Consider the following 24,675-nt stretch of genomic DNA (forward strand, 5'->3'; position numbering starts at 1 on the left):
GCAAGATGGTACGCCATGGCGTGTCCGGACGGCAGACGAGGATGGCAAGGTTGAGAGTGTGCAGGAGCAGCCCGTACAGGAAACCCCTCCGCACAGAACTGAAAGGCAACTGCTATAAACAAGGCATTTACCTGGCAGCCCAGCTGAGAAACATTAAACCTCAACCCAACTGAAGTCGGCAGTGTAACGAGTCAATCGGCCACAGAGCTTAAACATGCACACCAGCTAGCCACAACCGCCTGAACTCCTTGCATAGTCCATTTCCCCCTGTCCGTCAGGCAGGCCATATTGAGAATGTTAAGTATTTCCTGCCTGTCGACCAACATCCTCAGTAACCAACAGAGGCCAGTGTACTGCCTTGACTCAGTGGGTAGCACTCTCGCCTCTGGGTCAGAAGGTTGTGTGTTCAAGCCCCACTCCAGGGACTTCAGCACATGAGGTTGGCTAACACACTGAGGGAGTATTTCACAATCGTGGACTTGATGAATAAACACACCCACCCCGCGACCTATTAATGATTAAAGGCTCCCAGTAACACAAGCAGAAAGCAAGTGAGGATGTGGAGACCGTCTCATTCTCCAAAACTTGCACTTTCCTCCAGCAGCCAAGTCTGGACACAGTAATTGTAATTTAATCCTCTGCACATTTCTCTCCTTTACAAAATTAATTTTTGGACAGCCTGACCTCTTTAAAAGCATGTAACAGTTACGTCGACACATATTTCATCGGTTGAGCAAATTACATCAAACTTAATGATTTAAACTTTGAAAACCAAGCGATATCTTTAGATATTGAAGCAGAGGCACCAGCTCCTACCTGGAAGAGAATCCTGCTGTGCTTCGCAAATTCTTAACTTTCTCTAAAAAGTTGTTTAGACTTGAAGTTAAATTCATGGACCCGTGCCAGCTCCTCACACCTGATTTTTTTCTTGCAGTGTGCAAAAGTGAATCATTTTGGCAAAACCTTTTTAATCCTCCCTTTGTCCCACCCTGCTCTAATTCATGTTGCATTAGTAATGGTCTTACAGAGCAGAGACTCGAGCACTGCCAGTCGGATTTTCTCGTCACTGAATATCTGAGTAGGCAGAAAACCCAGCACCATTCAGCAAATGGATGGTCAAATTCCAACCTCCCCCCTCCGCAAAACATATCTCACCAGCAGAACGCCTCCCGAGATCCCCTCACCAATTTATCGAAAACCCTGTCACATGCACCTCCTCCCGAACTAAATCCCTCTCCCCTATCCCAAACTAAATCCCTCTCCCCCATCCCGTACTAAATCCCTCTCCCTATCCCGAATTAAATCCCTCCCCCCATCCCGTACTAAATCCCTCTCCCCTATCCCAAACTAAATCCCTCTCCCCATCCCGTACTAAATCCCTCTCCCCTATCCCGAACTAAATCCCTCCCCCTATCCCGTACCAAATCCCTCTCCCCCATCCCGTACTAAATCCCTCTCCCCTATCCCGAACTAAATCCCTTCCCCTATCCTGAACTAAATCCCTCTCCCCTATCCCGTGCTAAATCCCTCTCCCCTATCCCGTTCCAAATCCCTCTCCCCTCTCCCGAATTAAATCCCTCCCCCTATCCCATAGAAACATAGAAAATAGGTGCAGGAGTAGGCCATTCAGCCCTTCGAGCCTGCACCACCATTCAATATGATCATGGCTGATCATACAACTTCAGTACCCCATTCCTGCTTTCTCTCCATAACCCCTTGATCCCTTTAGCTGTAAGGGCTACATCTAACTCCCTTTTGAATATATCTAATGAACTGGCCTCAACAACTTTCTGTGGTAGAGAATTCCACAGGTTCACAATTCTCTGAGTGAAGAAGTTTCTCCTCATCTCGGTCCTAAATGGCTTACACCTTATCCTTAGACTGTGACCCCTGTTTCTGGACTTCCCCAACATCGTGAACATTCTTCCTGCATCTAACCTGTCCAATCCCGTCAGAATTTTATATGTTTCTATGAGATCCCCTCTCATTCTTCTAAACTCCAGTGTATAAAGGCCCAGTCGATCCAGTCTTTCTTCATATGACAGTCCTGCCATCCCGGGAATCAGTCTGGTGAACCTTCGCTGCACTCCCTCAATAGCAAGAATGTCCTTCCTCAGATTAGGAGACCAAAACTGTACACAATATTAAATCCCATACTAAATCCCTCTCCCCTATCCCAAACCAAATCCTGTTCCCCTATCCTATATTAGACCCCGTTCCCCTATCCTGGACTAAACTTCATTCCCCCATCCTCTGTCCTTGGTAACCTCCACTATTTTCTCCACCCTCAGCACATGGGTTCAAAATCTTCATTCCATGTTCCCTTCTCGCTCTGCATCCTCTGTCCGTACATACGAGCTCACAGCTTCGGTTCTTCCAAGCCTATGACCAGGCTTTTGATCACGATACCAGCCTTCTCTCAATTCAGGCTCGGTGCGCAATCCCTTTCCTTTGTGAGCATCTTGGAAGCTTTCATTACATCAAGGGCAGTATATGAAGGCTAAGCTGCTAATATCCACAGTGTAATTTCAAAGCCAATGGGAATTAATATCAAGGGAGGCGGAAGTGGCAACATATGACTGCCCTGTTAGCTAAAATCTTTTTGTTGAGGATTCTTAAACAGAAGAAAGATTCCATATTTATAAATCACCTTAGCTCACCCTCAATGCCCCAAAGCACTTTACAATCAATTAATTACTTTTGAAGTGAAGTCACTTCAACAAAATGCAACAACCAATATTTGCACAGCAAGCTCCCACAAACAGCATGTGAACAGATGACCAGTTACGCTGTTCTTAGTGTTATGATTGAGTGAGGAATGTTGCCCGGGACACTGGGAGAATTACCTGCTCTTCTTCAAATCGTGCTGTGGGAGCCTTTACAGGCAGAGGAGCCTCAGGTTTAACATCTCCGACAGTGCAGCACTCTTTCAGTACTGCTTTGAACAGTCAGTCTAGAGTACGTGCTCAAGGCCTGCAATGGGGGTTTGAACCTACAACCCATTGACTCAGATACTGCCAACTGTACCATGTTGAATAAAAAATGTATTTTTTAATCTGTGTGCAGCTTGACTTGCCAGAAGTGCATGTTCTTAATTTAATTTACTCCCTATAATTTAAGATCAGTGATTTGAGCTTTTGAACATTGTAACTATACATTTCATTATGGTTTCTTCGTTTGGCTTTATTTTATACCTGGTTTGTTATGTGCTCATTCTTCGCCTTATGTTACCAGCCATTGTTTGGTCTGTTTAAATAAACAGAAATGGGAAACTGGCAATGGACCATTTTCTGGAGCGTGCTGTTCCTAATCGCGCTGCAATTGCAGCCTCTACAATTGGTCACCTGAAAATACTACTTTGTCTCCCTCACAGACAGCGTGTAAAGAACAGGATAATACCACAGGTAACAATAGGGAGATGGCAGAAATAGGAAATAGTTACTTTGCTTCAGTATTTACCAGGAAGATATGCACACTCCGATATGTGTGCGCACTAGGCCCGTGCAGCAGAGCTGGTCTCCAGTCGTCTTGGGTAACCCTTGCCACTGGACCAAGACCTAACTCTGTCAAGCCCGTGTGGTGGCTGGTGTGCCACCGATGTACAGGCATCTTCCACCCTTCAACATGTAGTTCGGGACCTGGAATATTAGGTCCTTCATTGAAACACCTGTGAACTTTTTGACGTGGAAGCAAGTCATCCTCGATTCGAGGGACTGCCTATGAGTGAGTGAGTGAGTGAGAACAGGTGGACATGACATTGGATGATGAGTAATGAGATAAGCGCATTTAAAATAAAAAAAGGAGATATATCAAATAAACTAATCAAAATCAAAGAGGATAAAATGCCTGGTCCAGATGGATTACATCCACACATTTTAAAAGGATCTAGGGAAGAGATAGCAGAGGCATTACTACACATATTTAATAATTGGTTAGAAAAAGGTGTAGTGCCAGAGGACTGGTGGATAACTAACGCAATACCTATATTTAAGAATGGAATTATAGACCAGTCAGCTTAACAATGGTGGTAGGAAAAATAATGGAATCTCTACTAAAGGAGAAAAAAGAACATCTAGAAATCAAAAATATAATAATGAATAGTCAGCATGGATTTCAAAAGGGGAAGTCTTGCTTGACTAACCTCATTACATTTTTTGAAGAGGTAACAGAGAGAGTAGATAATGGTAATGCAGTAGATGTAATTTATCAAGATTTTCCAAAGGCCTTCGATAAGGTACCCCATAATAGACTGATGAACAAGGTCAGAGAATGCAGAGTCAGGGGACAAGTAGCAGAATGGATAGCTCACTGGCTTCAATCCTGATAGCAGAGAGTAGGAGTAAAGGGTAGCTATTCACAGTGGCAGAAGGTGGGTTGTGGTGTTCCACAAGGATCAGTGCTGGGACCACTGCTTTTCACAATTTACATTAACGATTTAGACTTTGGAATCAAAAAATACAATTTTAAAATTTGCGGATGAAGCTAAATTGGAGGGGGATAGTTAAACTAAGGAGGACTGCAACATATTACAGGAGGATATTAGTAAACCTGCAGAATGGACATATAATTGGCAAATGAAGCTCAACACAGATAAATGGGAGGTATTACATTTTGGTAGGAAAAATGGGAGGCCACTTATTACTTGGAGGGTGCGAGTCTGGGTGGGGTAGAGGAACAAAGGGATCTTGGAGGACAAATACACAAATCACTAAAAGTAGCGACACAGGATAGCAAGGCCATAAAAACGGAAATGGAGCAAAGAAGAATGTTTCCACTTGTGGGGAAGAGCATAATTAGATACCATTAATATGAGATATTCACCAAGAAATCCAATAGGGAATTCAGAAGAAACTTCTTTATCCAGAGAGTGATGAGAATGTGGAACTCGCTGCCACAGGGAGTGGTTGAAATGAATAGTATAGATGGATTTAAGGGGAGGCTAGATAAGCTTATGATGGAGAAGGGAACAGAGGGTTTTGGTGATAGATTTAGATGAGGAAACACAGGAGGAAAGACTGGTTGGACCGAATGGCCTGTTTATGTGCCGTATATCCTATGTAATCCACTGTGAACTTGGGAACGAGAGTTGGTCAAAGGACTGCTTGCTGGACTGATAGCACAGCATTTCATTTTGTCATGATATTTTCAGAACCAAATATTCCACACTAATTTTATTTAATCATCATTTGCTCCCATCCCTAAGGCGCTGACCTATCCAGGGGTTGAGTTCCATGGGGGCAATGCTACAGTTCCTTGCCCAAATGGTCATTCTTCAAATGTGACCCTGTATGGTGCCAACATTTGACTCTGGAGGGCATCACATTAGAAACCTGATCCGGAGTCCATACATTTTCCAGCAGGGATCATTGGATGGCAATTGAGAGCAGGAATGGTGGCTGGTGGCTATTACAAGGGAGTTAGTTATAGTATCCCAACTGATGCCCCAGCTCATATCAAGTAGCATAGGCCAGAGATTGGACCTGGGACCTTCGGGTCTGCATGGCTCAGTTGACATGTTGTCCTTGACAACCAAGCTATGAGAGGAGCTGCAATCTCAATGTTTAAAATCGTTAAATAAGGTGTAAAAACTATTAGTAGCAAACACATTCAACGCTGAATCATTGCACAAACACTCAGAACATTTAAGGTCCCTTGAATGTGACAGACCAATAAGTGAAGCATCTCAGCGAGATTGAAATAAAAGTCATGTTTACCAGCTGGATCTCACTGATGGTGATGGGTTGTGTACGATAGCGAGCCCCTTTCTGTCTGCGCCCATTGCCCCCTTCAAGTGGGAGCACCTTCTTCGGCACGGGCTGACACAGGCTGTTGAACAGGGCCATTTTCTGGTTCAGACTTAGCTTTGAACTCTCGTCCCCTCTCTCTTCTGCCTCCTGCTCCACTGCACTGCTCTTTGATCCATCCATATCCCACTCCTTTGGTGACTGAGCCCTGGGGAGACTAACGGCAGAGTTTTCATCGGTCAGAGAAAAAACAGAAAATCGAGCAATTTACAAAAAAATAGGCATTCTTCAATTTATTCCCTTCCTCCTCTTCGGACAGTGCTGACTGTCTCCTGGGGTGAAAGTTCGGAACAGGCTTGGCCATTCAGCCTCTCGATCCTGTGCCACCATTCAATTAGATCACGGCTGATCTGCATCTCAACTACATTTACCCGTCTTTGCTCCATATCCCTTGACAGATTTAAAATCTCTTAAAGCTCAAACTGTCCCAGCAGCCACAGCCTTTTGCAGGGCGAGAGTTCCAGATTTTGCACTCCCCTTGGTGTGAAAACGGAGGAACTTCTGGAGGAGTTGCAGTGCAGATTCACCAGAATAATATTGGGGGTAAATGGACTAAATTATGAGGACAGGTTGCATAGACTAGGTTTATATTCCCTTAAATATAGAAGATTAAGGGGCGATCTAATTGAGGTGTTTAAGAAGATTACAAGATTTGATAGGGTAGATAGAGAAACTATTTCCTCTTTTGAGCGACTTCAGAACAAGGAGGCATGACTTAACAATGAGAGCTAGGCCGTTCGGGGTGATTTCGCAAAGGGTTGTGGAAATCTGGAATTCTACCCCCTAAAAAGATGCTGAGGATTGGAGTCAATTGAAATTCCAGAAGTGAGATTAATAGATTTTCGTTAGGCAAAGGTATCAAGCGTTACGGAACCAAGGCGTTAAATGGAGTTAATGCAAAGATCAGCTATGATCTAATTCCATGAAAGTACATACAATGCACAGCACAGTAACAAGCCATTCGGCCGAACAAGTTCACACTGGTGTTTATGCTCCACTCAAGTCTCCTCCAACCAGACTTTATCTATCCCAATTAACATATCCTTCTATTCCTTTCTCCCTCATGTGTTTATCTAGCTTTCCCTTAAAGGCATCTATGTTATTCGTCTCAACCACTCCTTGTCTCAGAGAGTTCCACATTCTCACCACTCTCTGGGTAAAGCGGTTTCTCTGAATTCCTTAATGAATTTATTTGTGACTATCTTATATTTGTGACCCATATTTTTGGTCTTCACCACAAGTGGAAAATCTTCTCTATGTCAACCCAATCAAACCCTTTGATAATCTTAAAGACCTCGATCAGGTCACCCCTCAATCATCTCTTTTCTAGAGAAAAGAGGCCCAGACAGTTCCATCTTTGCTGATGGGTATAACCTCTCAGTTCTGGTATCATTCTAATAAATCTTTTTTGTACCTTCTTATAATATGGAGACCAGAACTGTTCACAGTGCTCCGTGTGGTCTAACCAAGGTTCCATACAAGTTTAACATAAGTTTCATGCTTTTCAATTCTATCCCGTTAGAAATGAACCCCAGTGCTTGGTTTGCTTTTTATGGTCTTATTAACCTCTGTCACTACTTGTAATGATTTGTGCATCTGTACCCCCAAATCCCTCTACTCCTCTACCCCATTTAAACACTTATTTTCCAAGAAGTATGTGGCCTCCTTATTCATCCTACCAAAATGCACAACCTCACACTTATCTATATTTAAGCTAATTTACCGATTACACATGCATTCGGCAAGTTTGTTAATATCTTCTTTTTGTCGCAATTTTCCTCAGTATTAACTGTACCCTCCAAGTTGGTGTCATTCACAAATTTTGAAAATGTCTTCTGATTCCAAGTCGTTTAAGTAAATGGTGAACTACAGTGATCACAGCACCGATCCTTGTGAAACACCAATTCCCACCTTTTGACAGTCGGAGCAACTACCCTTAACCCCGACTCTCTGTTTTGTAGCCAGATTGCTGTCCATTCTGCTACTTACCCTGACTCCACAGGCTCTGACCTTAGTCATGAGTCTACTAAGAGTCTACCTTATCTAAGTCCTTTTGAAAATCCAAATATATAACATCTACTCCATTGTCCTCGTCTATTCTTTCTGTTACTTCTTCAATAATTAAATAAGGTTGATCAAGCATAACCTTCCCTTTTGAAATCTGTGCTAAATACTTATTATATTTTTGGTTTCTAGATGTTTTTCTATTACATCTTTGGATAAAGATTCCATTATCTTTCTTACTACCGACACTAAGCTAACTGATCTATAGTTCCCTGTACTTGTTTAATCTCACTTTTTAAATATAGGAATAACATTAGCTGTCCACCAGTCCTCTGGCACTATTCCTTTTTTTAATTAATTTTATATATATGTAATAGTGCCTTGAATGGTGGAACAGTCTCGAGGGGCTCAATGACCAACTTCTGATCCAATGTTCCTAAAAGGTGATTCCTGATTTTACTCTGAACGCCTAGTTCCAATTTTAGGGTTATGTCCCCTCGTTCTTGATTCGCCCATCAGAGAAAATTCTTTCTCCATGTCTACCCTATCCAATCTTTTTATAATTTTAAACACCTCGATGAGATCACCCCTCAATCTTCTATATTCAAGTTCCACAGCTCCAACTGGCCCTCTGGGACCTTGTCAGAGAGGTCATTCTCCATGTGTGAGTCTGGACAGGCCCAATCCCGTTCTCGCGGGCAGTCTGTACAGGTATTATACAGCAGTTGACAATGCATCGCCATCTGCAATGGGAAGCCTGACAGGTTTATCTCCTCCTTAACCTCGATGGGATGAGGTCAATTGGCCAAGGTTAGTGAACTAAACAGGAATCGAACCTGGGACCTTTTGCTCTATTTCATTTAATACTGCTTCGAGGGGTCTTTACCCACTCAGCCTTAATTCTAGAGAGGGTACAGAGGAGATTTATGAATATGTTGCCTGGACTGGAGAATTTTAGCTATGAGGAAAGATTGGATAGGCTGGGGTTGTTTTATTTGGAACAGAGGAGGCTGAAGGGAGACCTAATTGAGGCGTATAGGGGCCTAGATAGAGTGGATTGGAAGGACCTATTTCCCTTAGCAGAGGGGTCAATAACCAGGGGGCATAGATTTAAAGTAATTGGTAGAAGGTTTAGAGGGGATTTGAGGGGAATTTTGTTCACCCAGAGGGTGGTGGGGGTCTGGAACTCACTGCCTGAGAGGGTGGTAGAGGCAGAAACCCTCATAGCATTTAAAAAGTACTTGGATGTGCACTTAAATTGCCATAACCTACAAGGCTACGGACCAAGAGCTGGAAAGTGTGATTAGGCTGGATAGGTCTTTGGTGGCTAGCAAGGACAAGATGGGCCAAATGGCCTCCTTCTAAGCTGTAAATTTCTATGATTCTATAATACTTTTCTTGAAAGTTTATTATTGGGTTTGAATCCTCCCACTGCTCGAAACATGGACTTTCTTTTCCTTTGAAGGGTCAGTGTATCTAAAATCCCCATAAAACCAAAACTTCAATATGACTGTGAATCATCAGAACATTTCTTTATTTATTTCATCAGCCACGTATCTATAATTCTCCCGGGTACAGCTTCCGATCATCAACATTCTCACTCCATGTAATACACGTGTATCGAATTTCTTGCTTCACTATTTTAATGGGAGCACTAACCCATATATTCTAAGTGCGTTAATGACCCGGAATTTGTCTGCGGCAAAGTAATGGCACTCGCCGCTGACATCAAAGAAAGCTGCTTGCAAAGATCTCGTGATCGCTGTGGCGTGAATTTCAGCTCTCCCGACCTTAGTTTGAACCTGGCGCCAAATCAAGCGAATCTCCAGCATCCAGCAGCAGTGATGTCATCAAGCAGGCTGTGCAGCCAATCACACTGAAGAATTCTCACAGACAGCAAACCAGGAAGTAAAATGCACAGATTCTAATTTACATTTTATAAATTTTACAGAGAGGGAAATAAAGATTGGAACTTACATATAACAACAACTTTTATTTATATAGTGCCTTTAATGTAGTAAACCTTCCCAAGGCACTTCACAGCAGTGTATTCAGACAAAACAGATAAATTTGACAACGAGCCATGTAAGAAGAAATTACGGCAGATAACCAAAAGCTTGGCCAAAGAGGTAGGTTTTAAGGACCATCTTAAAGGAGGAAAGAGAGTTAGAGAGGCGGAGAGGTTTAGGGAGGGAGTTCCAGAGCTTAGGACCCAGGTAGCTGAAAGCATGAAGCTGAAATATCATTAACAAACTATTTAAAAAAATTATATTAAAAGTTATGTAGTTCTTATCTTATTAATGGAAAAATTTGACATTCCACAAATATAAAATGAGTTTTTCAGAGCCAGAGCGGTTATTCAGCAGTCATTATGCCGTTAAAAACCCAGTTACAACTCTATCAACATGGTATTACTTTTACTGGGGGGAGTGGTTAACAGCGATATTCCAGCGTAATAGGGGAAGTTTTCGCCAGGAACTGTGAATTGAATTGACAGCCGGCTCTGGAGAGCTCCACAGCACAATCTGTGGCGGAGCAGGGAGTGACTGTCAGTAACTTCTGGATTTGTCGTTTATCTGCGCATGTGCTGATTCCAGAAGTTGCAGTCACTTTCAGAGAAGTAATGACTGTGAACGCTGACAGTTTCGTCTTCATTACAACCATAAAATCCGGGCCAATGCCTCCATTCAAATAGTGGGGAGAAAATTTAGATTAGAGTTCATACATGAACACCACCAGCAATGATTTCTACCCTTATGTTTTGGTAGTTGCATGCCCAGACTACTAGTTGGTTCTCTGCAGTACCAAGGGAGTGCTGTGCTGTCAGAGGTGCCATCCCTCGTCTGCCCTCTCATGTAAAAGATCCCATAGCACTATTCGATGAAGAGCAGGGGAGTTCTCCCGGTGTACTGGGGAATATTTATCCCTTAACTAATATCACTGAAGGAGGTTATCTGGTCATTATTGCATTGCTGTTTGTGGGATCTTGCTGTGCGCAAATTGGCTGCTGCGTTTCCAGCATTACAACAGACCATTCATAACATTGATGTGACTGATAAGCAGCTCTGTAACTGATTTCCTGCCCAGCTCTCCCCAACTCCATGATTGAGGTATGATTGGAGTCAATGACTGGGAACTGTGCCATATAACTGGGATCAGACTGGGTACTGTGGGGTATAACTGGGATCGGTGACTGGGTACAGTGGGGTATAATTGGGATCAGTACCTGAGTACTGTGAGGTATAATTGGGATCAGTGACTGGGTACTGTGGGGTATAATTGGGATCAGTGACTAGGTACTGTGGGATATAATTGGGATCAGACTGGGTACTGTGGGGTATAATTGGGATCGGTGACTGGGTATTTTAGGGTATAATTGGGATCAGTACCTGGGTACTGTGAGGTATAATTTGGATTGGTGACTAGGTACTGTGGAGTATAATTGGAATCAGACTGGGTACTGTGGGGTATAACTGGGATCGGTGACTGGGTACTGTGGGTATAACTGGGATCAGTGACTGGGTACTGTGGGGTATAACTGAGATCGGTGACTGGGTACTGTGGGGTATAACTGGGATCGGTGACTGGGTACTGTGGGGTATAACTGGGATCAGTGACTGGGTACTGTGGGGTATAATTGGATCAGCACCTGGGTACTGTGGGGTATAACTGGGATCAGTGACTAGGTACTGTGGGGTATAACTGGGATCAGTGACTGGGTACTGTGGGGTATAATTGGATCAGCAGCTGGGTACTGTGGGGTATAACTGGGATCGGTGACTAGGTACTGTGGGGTATAACTGGGATCAGTGACTGGGTACTGTGAGGTATAACTGGGATCGGTGACTAGGTACTGTGGGTATAACTGGTATCAATGACTGGGCACTGTGGGTATAACTGGACACTGTGTGGTATAATTAAGGTGAATTGATCGGTAATGTGTGGCATAATCAGGATGAATGGTTGGGCACAATGGGGTTTAAAGCGTGTAAATGGTGCGATTTGTTTGGAATTATTGATCTGACAAAATTTTTAAAACTCATTCATAGAAAATCTACATATAATCTATATGTTAACCATTATTGGAGTGAGATCCAGGTCAACCACTTCACACGATGCCTTAGTACTGGGGCGGCCAAGACACACCGGGGTAGATTTTGACTTTGTGCGAGAGTAAAGCGGGTGATAACGAGTCGCAGCCCGATTTACATCTCGCCCCATTTTTATTTCTATTGAAATCGACAGAAATAAAAATGGGGAGATGTAAATCGGGCTGCCGATTCACTACCATCCGCTTTACAGTATCGCACAAAGTCAACATCTAACCCACACAGTCTAGATACCAATCAGAAAATCCAAGCGCGTGTACGTGGGGGAGGTGTGGGGGATATGTGTGTGGTGTGTGTGTGTGGGGGGGGGGGTGAATGCGTGTGGTGAATGTGTGTGTGGGATGTGTGTGTGTGGGGTGTGTGTGTGTGTGGGGGCGTGCGGTGAGTGTGTGTGTGGGGTGTGTGTGTGTGTGTGTGGGGGGGTGTGGTGAGTGTGTGTGGGGGGGGTGTGTGGTGCGTGTGCATGTATGTGATGTTTGCGCATGTATGTGGTGCATGTGGTGTGCGCGTGTGGTGTGTGCGTGTGGTGTTCGCGTGTGGTGTGTGCGTGTGCATGTGTGTGGTGTGTGCGCGTGCGTGTGATGTGTGCGTGGTGTGTGTGTGCGTGTGTGTGTGTGTGTGTGTACGGGTGCATGTATCCCAAACGCTTGTCTACACACAACTACAAGACGCTTCATTCCTTCCGTGTTAACCAGGTAACATCAGCTGGCAAGGATACACTTGCAGATATGCTGCAAAAGGAAGCGGAGAATCAGCTGCGGGGTTAAAGGATTCACCCTGCAGTCCAGCCATTTCTCCACAACCCCTCAGGGTTCCCACACACAAACGTTACTTGATGCATGTTCTTTCTGACTTACATGTCCTCATATTTGTCTTTGATTTCTTCATACTTCTTTGAGACCAACAGATTCTCGCACCGATACTTCACTGTCGCAGAGCAATTTTTAAATGATTGTGTGTTGGAGGACAAAAGCGACTTCCAAATAGCCTCCAGGTAATCAGAGAACAGTCACTGTTGTGATGATTGCTTTTAGGGATTAGGAAAAGCCAGTAAAGGATTTCTGAAAAAGGTCCAGATTCTCAAAGGTATCTCGAGTATTTGGAATGAAACTTGGCAGATGAAAGTGTTACAGTGAAACATTATTTAAAACGTGGGGCTAGGTGCTGAATAGCTTCATTTATGGCAGCACACAGCTGAACCAGACAGTCCCAGGATTTGAAGTCAAACAGTCTCGTTGAAACATTTCCAAGTGCTTGACATCAAGTGCAGGCACTGCTGTTATATAGGCAAACAGGGCAGCCAACGTGAACACAGCAAGATCCCACAAAGAGCAATTTAATGAACAACCAATTCATCTTTGTTGGTGGCATTGATTGAGGACATAAGGACGACGACCTATGAATTCCAAGGACAGTAGGAGGATGTGTGTGCACTAGACCTGTGCAGCAGAGCTTGGTCTCCAGTTGTCTAGGTTAACCCTTGCTCTGTTAAGCCCGTGTGGTGGCTGGTGTGCAACGGCCACCACACGTTAAAAAAATCCACGCACAGACATCTTCCACACTTCAACATGCAGTTCGGGATCTGGAATGTCAGGTCCCTTATGGAAACACCTGCGAACTCATCATTTTTGGTGTGGAGGCGGGTCATCCTCGACACGAGGGACCGTCTAATACTAACGACTACTCTCTGCTTATCTTCAAATCGGATGGTAGCATAATGGTTATGTTACTGGACTAATAATCCAGAGGCCTGGAGTAATAATCCAGTAACAAGAGTTCAAATCCCACCATGGCAACTGGGGAATTTAAATTCAGTTAATTAAATAAATCTGGAATAAAAAGCTAATATCAGTAATGGTGAGTATGAAACTACTGGATTGTTGTAAAAACCCATCTGGTTCACTAATATCCTTCAGGGAAGGAAATCTGCTGTCCTTACCTGGTCTGGCCTATATCTGACTCCAGATCCACAGCAATGTGGTTGACCATTAACTTCCCTCTGAAATGGCCCAGCAAGCCACTCAAGGGCAATTATGAATGGCAATAAAAGCTGGCCTTGGGCAGTGACGCCAAAATTCCTGTGAATTAATTTAAAAAAAACAGTGTACCTCCTTAATGACGGAGAAGGAAACAGGGTGAATTTGAGTCAAATCAGGTATAGAGAGAGGAAAAGAAAAATTGGCTGAGGAGAGAGAGAAAAAAAAGAAACTAAGAAAAAAAAATTTTAATTTTGAAAATCTCCAACAATTTGCTACCTGTAGGAATGAGACGCCACAGCATTGCTGGAACATAATTCTCCTCATTAAAAAGGTGCTTACACTGCTAAGTAGCAGCCCTAACTTTCTGCGGTGAGTTTAATTGGCAAGTAATGTGCAAACATAACAACTTCATGAAACTCATGGCGAGGTTAAGTGTGAGCTGACGTTTTCGCGAGGCTAATGAAGGAGCGGTGAAAATCGTCCAGCAACTTGTGGCGATTTGCAATTCAGGGGATATCTCTTCCTCGCCACAAGCTGCTGGACGATTTATACCTTAATAACGGAGAGCGTCATTAAACTCATCGTTACTTTGGCAGCAAAATCTGGGCCATTGTAAACACTTCAAAAAGTTCCTTTATAACAAGGGATGATTTTTTTTTCAGGATACACAATGGTAGCAGGAAACCTTGCCCGTCGCTCTCACACATTGGAAAGTTGCAGGCGCGCGAGGTTGCCTGCCTCCTAAACCAATAATTTTCTCCTGTTATATATATCCCATACCTGTTGGCCACCACCATCTCTTCTGTAGTCACCGGCTGAGTCCGGGAGCGGTCGTGCAGACGACGAAGTCTGCGCTCCACAGCTGCATTACTACTACGAGGCCGCAATGCAGCAAGGGACTCCCCGGGGGATGCTTTTTCCAGTTCCTAAGGGGACAGAACAAAAGGAAACAGAATCATTCTCAATAACTGGGCCAATTCAAAGAGCAGATCCCCCAGCACACTGTCCCAAACAGCAGATGCATTAAACTCGCGATTGTGTTCCCTTTCGAGTCAGCTTCCACTGGGAAAACCAACCAGCTGTGTCTTAATTCCAGCTCAGGCCAACACCTACTTTCTTGCAGCCTGCATCAGACCTGACGGGCCCTTCACATGGGTTCCTTTCTATTCTTTTTGTTATTTCTGACCCCAAGAAATGGAATTTCACCAGACAAGCTCGGCATCTATCCTGCTGGTTGGGGAGCCTAGCACAAGGGGGCATAGACTAAACATTAAAGCCAGGCCTTTCAGGAGTAAAGTTAGGCAACACTTCTACAGGCAAATAGTGCTAGAAGTCTGGAACTCTCTTCCGCAAACGGCAATTGATCCTAAGTCAATTGTTAATTTTAAATCTGAGATTGATAGATACCGGTTAACCAAAGGTTTTAAGGGATATGGGCCAAAGACGGGTATATGGAGTTAGATCGTAGATCAGCCATGATCTCATTGAATGGCGGAACAGGCTCAAGGGGCTAAATGGCCTCCTCCTGTTCCTATGCTCCTATGCCATATGTTCCGGAACTCAAATAAAGCGAATTAAATCCACACAACCAAAATTGCCATGACCAATCGTTGAAATGTCCAAACTGTCTGGAGCTTCGGACATCTTGTGGGAATCGTAATCGTCATCTCTCTGCTGTGTTGAGTGTTTAACGCCTTTCAAAGCTATTGTAGTGTATTTGCTTCATTTGGGTTCTTTGCTTAAAAATTCACAGCTACACATTTGCTGTAAGGAACTAGCTGGTTTATTAGCAAAGGTTTAACAATCAAGCTGAACACCACCAGTTCATCCACCAGGCTCACAACTGCACGCCTCATCGTGGCGAACCTGAACTCAGTTAACTGGGGTTTTATTGAGTCTTGTGAACATCACGTGACTGGCTAAGCCACTCATAGTGCAACAGCTCCACCAGCCTGTGAGCATGCTCATAGGTGCACACATTACTATGTTGAACTCAATGGTAGTATTTTTAACATATTACAACAAAGGTCCCAGCCCCCACGACAGCAATGTGAATTCCCAAAATGTGACCAGATTTCAAATGAACCCCTCCCTCCACTGGTAGGTATAAACAGGAGATACATTGTTCCTTGCATCATGGTGAATGTTCTACAACACAGCACTTACTTTAAATAGTGACATCTTTGCAGCCACACTCAGCTTCGATCTTGCATCCATCTTCTCATCCTCTGTAAAAGGAAACACGATATATACTGGGTTAATGAAGAGACACATCAATCCTACTGGAACCATACATGTTTTTTTCTCTGAGGGGAAATGGAGGGAAGACAATGTAGATCTTATAGAACTCATTAAGACACAGAGAGGCTCGCTTCCCTTTCCTGGTATAATTTCAGGCTAAAATGTTCTAAATCTGTCCAATGGTGATGTGTTAATAGCACTCAAATTTCCTTGTTCAACGTTACTCACAGATCCAGGCACAAACTGGGACGGATGTGGACAGCACACTAGTAGGAGAGGAAACTTGTGTACTAGTGAAATTTGAAGAGATGGGGCAATCAAAGGGGAGTTTTATGACAGGTGGACAAAAATTATGAAAGCCTTTAGAAAGGCTCAAAAGGCATCTTAACCTATTAACAACCTTTTGCAAGGCAGAAGGGGGGGGGGATGTATTAACAAGTGACAGACAAAACTGAAGGCAAAGGAAGCCCCTTCTTGAGACCACAGCGGACTAGTTCTCTTGTTGTCTATGCAGGTGTCCTTACAGCAGATGGTACAGCTTTGCATCTGGCTCTCTGCTGACCCAGGGTCTACGATGACACTTCCCCATCACCATCGGCAGGTGGCTACAGCAATGACTGTAAATCGGTTGGTGGCCTCTCTTGCAGCCAATCAGGCGTCACTGGCTGATGGTCGCCTTGACACGCCTTCTTTCATGCAGTTCCACGTCAAGCACTTCACCATGTTGAAATTTTGATCCACCATCCGGCAGAACGGGGAGTAAGGCCTTCACACATACCTGTGCTTTGGGCATGCTATCACAACTTACGTTGAGAGTTGGCCCATCTGCCTGGACTAATCAGCTGCCGTAGGAAGATCTGGATACCTTTGGATGTAGGTAGTAGCAGGTAGGACAGACCACCTCTCGGGCATCATATCCTGCCTGGTATTCCTTCATTTCTTCCTAGCATCTCATATCAGGAAATTCCCATTGGGAAACCCATTAATGGTGTGGCAATATATAAATAAATTACAACAACGAGCAAGAAATTTAAGAAAAACAGGCCTTAATATAGTCAAAAGAAGTTTAGTTGCGATCCTTCAAGTTTATTTCCCTGCACTGTTCAAAGCCTTGCCACCCTGCACCCCTAATTACAATGGACGTTATTGCCTTAGAAATGGTATAAAGCGTGCAAAAAGAGGTGGGAGGTGTTAGCGTGACCCTCACACATTTAAATATTATAATGAAGCCCCTGCCTGCGTCAAACAGGTGTGAATGCTGTTCACCACCTGGAAATGACCGTCACAACCGGCCGGACAATCGGCATTACCGGGCTCTGCCTACTCTTCTTCACTGGAACCTACCACAAACAGGCAGGACTGGGACAGCCCAGTGAGGAAAATCACCCCAGCCTTTTCATCGAATATCACGCCTAACATCAGCGCATTTTAATTTTGTACTGCGCAGTATTATTTATCATTCACAGCAAAAGCCACAGTTGCTCTCTGGGTTGGTACTTGAAGTAAGCATTCAAGTCACAGTCGAAATCTCGTCCAATTGGACCAAATCTGATGAAGGAGGAGAGAAACACATTTTGATCCAACTCGGAGCCAAAGCAAACTAACATTACACACATGCAACAACAAAAACTTCCATTATCATAGCACCTTTAACGTAGAAAAAAATATCCCACACTGCAGTGAGGACAAATCTGGTCTTTTTGCACACATGCAGTGTCATTTCCCTGACCTTCCTAATTATAAAGGGCTATATTTTATACTTCTGTATGGAATTTTGGTAACTGCCAGTTGAGATACTTTAAATATATTTACTGCAGCCTGGAAGAATCATGTCTGCGTTGATACTTAAAATACACTTTGTGTCTCTGTGTCACTGTCACTTTAGATAAATCAGTTGTGTTCAGGTAGACTAATGAAGGAGTGTTAATTGCCCTTAAATCTGGCACCAAGCTCATGGTCTACAGGGCTGTAGTGATATCCGCCGCCTGCAATTTCTGAGGTCTGGAAGAGTCCGTGTTCCATGGTTTTATGGAGTGTGCGAGGTTGCAGCCCCTGTTTCATTATTTAAAGGGGCTGCTCCTCAATTTCTGACTGCACTTCAGTCCCACACTCCTGATCTTTGGGCACCCTGTGCGGAGGGGAGCGGGTAGGTCCAAGGGCCTCCTCGTAGAACTGCTCCTGGGCACGGCCAAGGGTGCCATCAGCCGGTCCAGGCAGCGGGCTGTCAAGGGGGTCGTTCAGCTTGACTGCCTGCCTCTCTTCCACCCCTACATCCGGGCCAGGGTGTCCTTGGAGATGGAGCACGCGGTGTCCACCGGTACGCTCGCGGCCTTCCGCGAGAGGTGGGCAACGGAGGGACTGGAGTGCATCATCACCCCCGGCAACCAAATTTTAATTTGATTTTATTTGTTTTAAAGTTTAATTTGTTTTAATTGCCGGTGTTTTTAGTGTCCCCCTCCCCTTTTATAGGGGGCACTTGTAAACTTCATGATTTTATTGCCCAAAAAAATCACAAAAAAAAAACAAAAAAGAAAAGTCAAAAAAAAAGAGGGCAGGTATAAGTGTCTGGAGTGTCCCCCAGATCGGGGGGCACTCGATCTAATGTTTAGTTGTACTCCTCAAAAGAGTTGTAGTGATATCCGCTGCCTGCAATTTCTGCGCTCTGGAAGAGTCCGTGTTCCACGATTTTATGGAGTGTGCGAGGTTGCAGCCCCTGTTCCATTATTTAAAGGGGCTGCTCCTCAATTTCTGGTAGCACTTCAGTCCCACACTCCTGATCTTTGGGCACCCTGTGCGGAGGGGAGTGGGTAGGTCCGAGGGCCTTCTCGTAGGACTGCTCCTGGGCACGGCCAAGGGGGCCATCAGCCGGTCCAGGCAGCGGGCTGTCAAGGGGGTCGTTCAGCTTGACTGCCTGCCTCTCTTCCGTGCGTACATCCGGGCCAGGGTGTCCTTGGAGATGGAGCACGCGGTGTCCACCGGTACGCTCGCGGCCTTCCGCGAGAGGTGGGCGCCGGAAGGATTGGAGTGCATTATTACCCCGGCAACCAAATTTTAATTTGATTTAATATGTTTTAAAGTTTAATTTGTTTTAATTGCCGGTTTTAGTGTCCCTCTCCCCTTTTATAGGGGCACTTGCAAATTTATGGTTTTAGGACCCAAAAAAACCCACAAAAAAGACGCACAAAAAAACCCAAAATGGGCCTTGTTAAGTGTTTGGAGTGTCCCCCAGATCGGGGGGCACATGATTTAATTGTTTACTTTTCTCCAATCAAAAGAGTTGTAGTGATACCCGCCCTCCTGTAAGGCTTAGAGACATCATCATCATAGGCAGTCCCTCGGAATCGAGGAGGACTTGCTTCCACTCCCAAAGTGAGTTCTTTGATGGCTGAACAGTCCAATATGAGAGCCACAGACCCTGTTACAGGTTGGACAGACATTTGTCGAGGGAAGCTGTCGGTAGGGCTGGTTTGCTGCGCGCTCCTTCCGCTGTCTGCGCTTGGCCTCTTGATGCTCTTTGCGTTGAGACTCGAAGAGCTCAATGCCCTCCCGGATGGACTTTCTCCACCTCGGACGGTCTGCGACCAAGGTCTCCCAGGTGTCAGTGGTGATGTCACACTTTATCAGGGAGGCTTTGAGGGTGTCCTTATAACGTTTCCGCTGTCCTCCTTTGGCTCGGTTACCATGAAGGAGCTCCATATAAAGCATTTGCTTAGGGAGTCTCGTATCTGGCATGCATACTATGTGGCCTGCCCAGCAAAGCTGATCGAGTGTGGTCAGTGCTTCAATACTGGGGATGTTAGCCTGGTCGAGGACACTGATGTTGGTGCGCCTGTCCTCTCAGGGGATTTGCAGGGTCTTGCGGAAACATCGTTGTTGGTATATCTCCAGCGACTTGAGGTGCCCTCTATACATTGTCTATGCCTCAGATCCATACAGGAGGGTGGGTATTACTACAGCCCTGTAGACCATGGACATGGTCCATATACAGTAGACACCTCAAATCGCTGGAGAAGTACCACCAGCACTGCCTCCGCAAGATCCTGCAAATCCCTTGGGAGGATAGATGCACCACCGTCAGTGTTCTCGCTCAGGCCAACATCCCCAGCATCGAAGCACTGACTACGCTCGACCAGCTCCGTTGGGTGGGCCACATTGTCCGCATGCCTGATACGAGACTCCCAAAGCAAGCGCTCTATTTGGAACTCCTACATGGCAAGCGAGCCCCAGTTGGGCAGAGGAAACGTTTCAAGGGCACGCTCAAAGCCTTCCTGATAAAGTGCAACATCCCCACCGACACCTGGGAGTCCCTGGCCAAAGACCGCCCTAAGTGGAGGAAGAGCATCTGGGAGGGTGCTGAGCACCTCGAGTCTCGTTGCCGAGAGCATGTAGAAATCAAGCGCAGGCAGTGGAACGAATGTGCAGCAAACCAGACTCCCCACCCACCCTTTCCTTCAACCGCTGCCAGTCCCACCTGTGACAGAGACTGTAATTCCCGTATTGGACTGTTCAGTCACCTGAGAACTCACTTTTAGAGTGGAAACAAGTCTTCCTCGATTTCGAGGTACTGCCTATGATGATGAGATGAATCAGCTGTGTTTAGGTAGACTAATTAAGAAGTTTTAATTGCCAATCCACATAAGCTGACAAAGACTTTATAATGGTTCTGATGAAAGGTCATTGACCTGAAGCTCTAACTGTTTCTCTCTCCATCAATGCTGAGTATTTCCAGCATTTTCTATTTTTGCTTAATGCAGGTTACCTTGCTGCACAAAGGGAACTAATTATATAGAATATACAGCACAGGAACAAGCCATTCGGCTCAACTAGTCTGTGCTGCTCTTTATACTGAATTAGGTCACCTGCCATTCCATCTCAGCCTTTCAGCAGATCTTTCTATTCCCTTTTCTTTCCTGTTCTCGTCTAGTTTCCTATTGAAAGCATCTACATGATTTGCCTCAACCACTTCCTGTGGTAGCGAGTTTCACATTATAATTACTCTCTGAGTAACGAACTTTCTCCTTATTTCCCTATTGCATTTTTTTAAAAATTAGTTCCTGGGATGTCGCTGGCAAGGCCAGCATTTATTGCCCATCCCCAATTGCCTTTGAGAAGGTGGTGGTGAGCTGTGGGTCTGGAGTCACGTGTAGGCCAGACCGGGTAAGAACGGCAGATTTCCTTCCCTAAAGGACATTAGTGAACCAGATGAGATTTTACGACAATCCGGTAGTTTCACGGTCACCATTACTAATACTAGCTTTTTATTCCAGATTTATTTAATTAACTGAATTTAAATTCCCCAGCTGCAGTGTTGGGATTTAGTAACTATCTTGTATTTATAGCCCCGAGTTTTGGATCCTCTCACAAGTGGAACAATTTTCTCCACATCTACCCTGTCCAACCCGTTCATAATTTTAAATATCTTTATCAGGTCCCTTCAGTCTTCTCTTTTTTTTAAAGAAAAAAGCCCTAACCTGTTTAATCTATCCTGATAGCTATAATCCTTCTCAATCTTTTCTGAATTTTCTTCAGTGCTTCTATGTCTTTTTTTATAGTGCTCGAAGCGTGGCCTGACCAGGGTCCTATACACGTTTAACATAACTTCACTACTTTTAATTCTATACCCCTAGAAATAAATCCCAGTGCTTTGTTAGCATTTTCAATGGCTATGTTGACCTGCAATGCTGCTTTTCATGATTTGATCACCTGCATCACTGTGATCTGGAATGCACTGCCTGAAATCCAGTGAGAGTGAACCTAGGACCCTGTGAGAGGAGGAGGACGAAAAGCTGCACTGCCTGAAAAGGTGTGGTTAGAGGTTCAATAGTATCTCTCAAAAAGGAATGGTGTAAATACTTGAAAAGAAACATTTGCCGAGCTATGGGGAAAGAGCGAGGGAGTGGGACTGATTGAAAAGCTCTACCAAAGAGGTCGGAACAAGCCCGATGGGCGAATGTCCTTCTCTGCTGTATCTCTATCCTTTTGCTCTTCTACCCCATCCAGCTTCTGATTTTCTAAGGTGCAGACGATGTTTGTACTTTTCCAATTAACGCGCATCATCTCATATCTATCAATGTTAAAGTTCATTTGCCACTTAATTGCCCAGTCTACAAGTTCTCTCATTTCTTCTTGTATTATGTTACGTGCTATTACATAGTACAGAAACAGGCCCAACAGGGCCACACGAGCCTCCTCCCACCATCTCACCCCACCAACATTTCATTCTATTCCTTTCTCCCTCGTGTGTTATCCAGCTTCCCCTTAAAGGCATCTATGCGATTTGCCTCAACCACTCCCTGCGGCAGCGTTCCACATTCTAACCACTCTCTGAGTAAAGAAGTTTCTCTTGAATTCCCTATTGGATTATTACTGACGATCTTATATTTATGGCCCCTAGTTGTGGTCTCCCCCACAAGTGGAAACATCGTCTCCACATCGACCCTTTTATAATCTTAGGCCTCTATCAGGTCACCCCTCAGTCTTCTCCTTTCTAGAGAGAAGAGCCCCAGCCGTTCAATCTTTCCTGATGGGTATAACCTCTCCATTCTGGTATAAGAACATAAGAACATAAAAACATAAGAATTAGGAACAGGAGTAGGCCATCTAGCCCCTCGAGCCTGCTCCGCCATTCAAAAAGATCATGGCTGATCTGGCCGTGGACTCAGCTCCACTTACCCGCCCGCTCCCCATAACCCTTAATTCCCTGATTGGTTAAAAATCTATCTATCTGTGATTTGAATACATTCAATGAGCTAGTCTCAACTGCTTCCTTGGGCAGAGAGTTCCACAGATACACAACTCTCTGGGAGAAGAAATTCCTTCTCAACTCGGTTTTAAATTGGCTCCCCCGTATTTTGAGACTGTGCCCCCTAGTTCTAGTCTCCCTGACCAGTGGAAACAACCTCTCTGCCTCTATCTTGTCTATCCCTTTCATTATTTTAAATGTTTCTATAAGATCACCCCTCATCCTTCTGAACTCCAACGAGTAAAGACCCAGTCTACTCAATCTATCATCATAAGGTAACCCCCTCATCTCTGGAATCAGCCTAGTGAATCGTCTCTGTACCCCCTCGAAAGCTATATCCCTCCTTAAGTAAGGTGACCAAAACTACACACAGTACTCCAGGTGTGGCCTCACCAATATCTCAATCTTTTTTGTACCTTTTCTAGTGCCTTTTTGTCCTTTTTATAGTATGGAGACCAGAACTGTTCACAATACTCCAAGCGTGGCCTAACCAAGGTTCTATTCAAGTTTAACATAACTTCTCTGCTTTTCAATAAACCCCAGTGCTTTAGTTGCTTTTTTATGACCTTGTTAATGTGCATCGCTACTTTTAATGATTTGTGTATCTGTACCCCCAGATCCCTCTGCTTCTCTACCCCATTTAAACACTTATTTTCCAAGGAGTATGTGGCCTCCTTATTCTTCTTAACCAAAATGTACCACCTCACACATATCTATATTGAAGTTAATTTACCAATTACACGCCCATTCTGCAAGTTTATTAATGTCTTCCTGTCTTTTGTTGCAGTCTTCCTCTGTATTAACTACACCTCCCAGTTTGGTATCATCTGCAAATTTTGATATTGAGTTACTTGTTCCGCAGTCCAAATCGTTCATGTAAATTATGACTAACAGTGGTCCCCGTACTGATCCTTGTGGAACACTGCTTTCTTCCTTCCGCCAATCTGAATAACTACCCTTCACCCCTGCCCTCTTCTTTCTGTTTAGCCAACTTGCAATCCATTCAGCTATTTCTCTTCTGACTCCACATACCCTAAGCCTTGTCATGACCATGTGGTACCTTATCAAAGGTCTTTTGAAAAAGAACTGCAATTGTTTGTCCCATTCGAGCTTGGCGTTCTGTGAATGGGAGAAAGGATGGGTGTCTTCAATGCCTTTGAACCCTACTGTGAGTGCCAGATGCCTTTTTGCTATTCCGTTAGTGAGAATAACTGCTGCCCTTGGGTGGGTCTCTGCTCCATACATAAGAAACATAGAAACATAGAAAGTAGGTGCAGGAGGAGGCCATTCAGCCCTTCGAGTCTGCACCACCATTCAATATGATCATAGCTGATCATGCAACTTCAGTACCCCATTCCTGCTTTCTCTCCATAGCCCTTGATCCCTTTAGTCGTAATGGCCACATCTAACTCCCTTTTGAATATATCTAGTGAACTGGCCTCACCAACTTTCTGTGGTAGAGAATTCCACAGGTTCATAATTCTGAGTGAAGAAGTTTCTCCTCATCTCGGTCCTAAATGGCTTACCCCTTATCCTTAGACTGTGACCCCTGGTTCTGGACTTCCCCAACATCGGGAACATTCTTTCTGCATCTAACCTGTCCAATCCCGTCAGAATTTTATGTTTCTATGAGATCCCCTCTCATTCTTCTAAATTCCAATGAATATAAGCCTAGTCGATCCAGTCTTTCTTCATATGTCAGTCCTGCCATCCCGGGAATCAGTCTGGTGAACCTTCGCTGCACTCCCTCAACGGCAAGAATGTCCTTCCTCAGATTAGGAGACCAAAACTGTACA

The 24,675-nt window shown here is 44.5% G+C and overlaps 1 protein-coding gene across 15 annotated transcripts in view; it reads right to left on the reverse strand.

Annotated features, from left to right (window-relative positions):
* The window catches only part of LOC139233972 (supervillin-like), a 236,529-nt gene that overhangs the window by 111,407 nt on the left and 100,447 nt on the right, over positions 1-24,675 (reverse strand). For all 15 annotated transcript variants that reach the window (XM_070864696.1, XM_070864701.1, XM_070864699.1 and 12 more), the window contains 3 exons: positions 16,063-16,124; positions 14,677-14,822; positions 5,715-5,961 (listed from right to left, as the gene is read on the reverse strand). In XM_070864696.1, coding sequence (XP_070720797.1) covers positions 5,715-5,961; positions 14,677-14,822; positions 16,063-16,124 — 455 coding nt within the window. The remainder of the gene's footprint in view (positions 1-5,714; positions 5,962-14,676; positions 14,823-16,062; positions 16,125-24,675) is intronic.

The sequence above is a fragment of the Pristiophorus japonicus genome, chromosome 21, assembly GCF_044704955.1.
Source record: "Pristiophorus japonicus isolate sPriJap1 chromosome 21, sPriJap1.hap1, whole genome shotgun sequence".
NCBI lineage: Eukaryota > Metazoa > Chordata > Chondrichthyes > Pristiophoridae > Pristiophorus > Pristiophorus japonicus.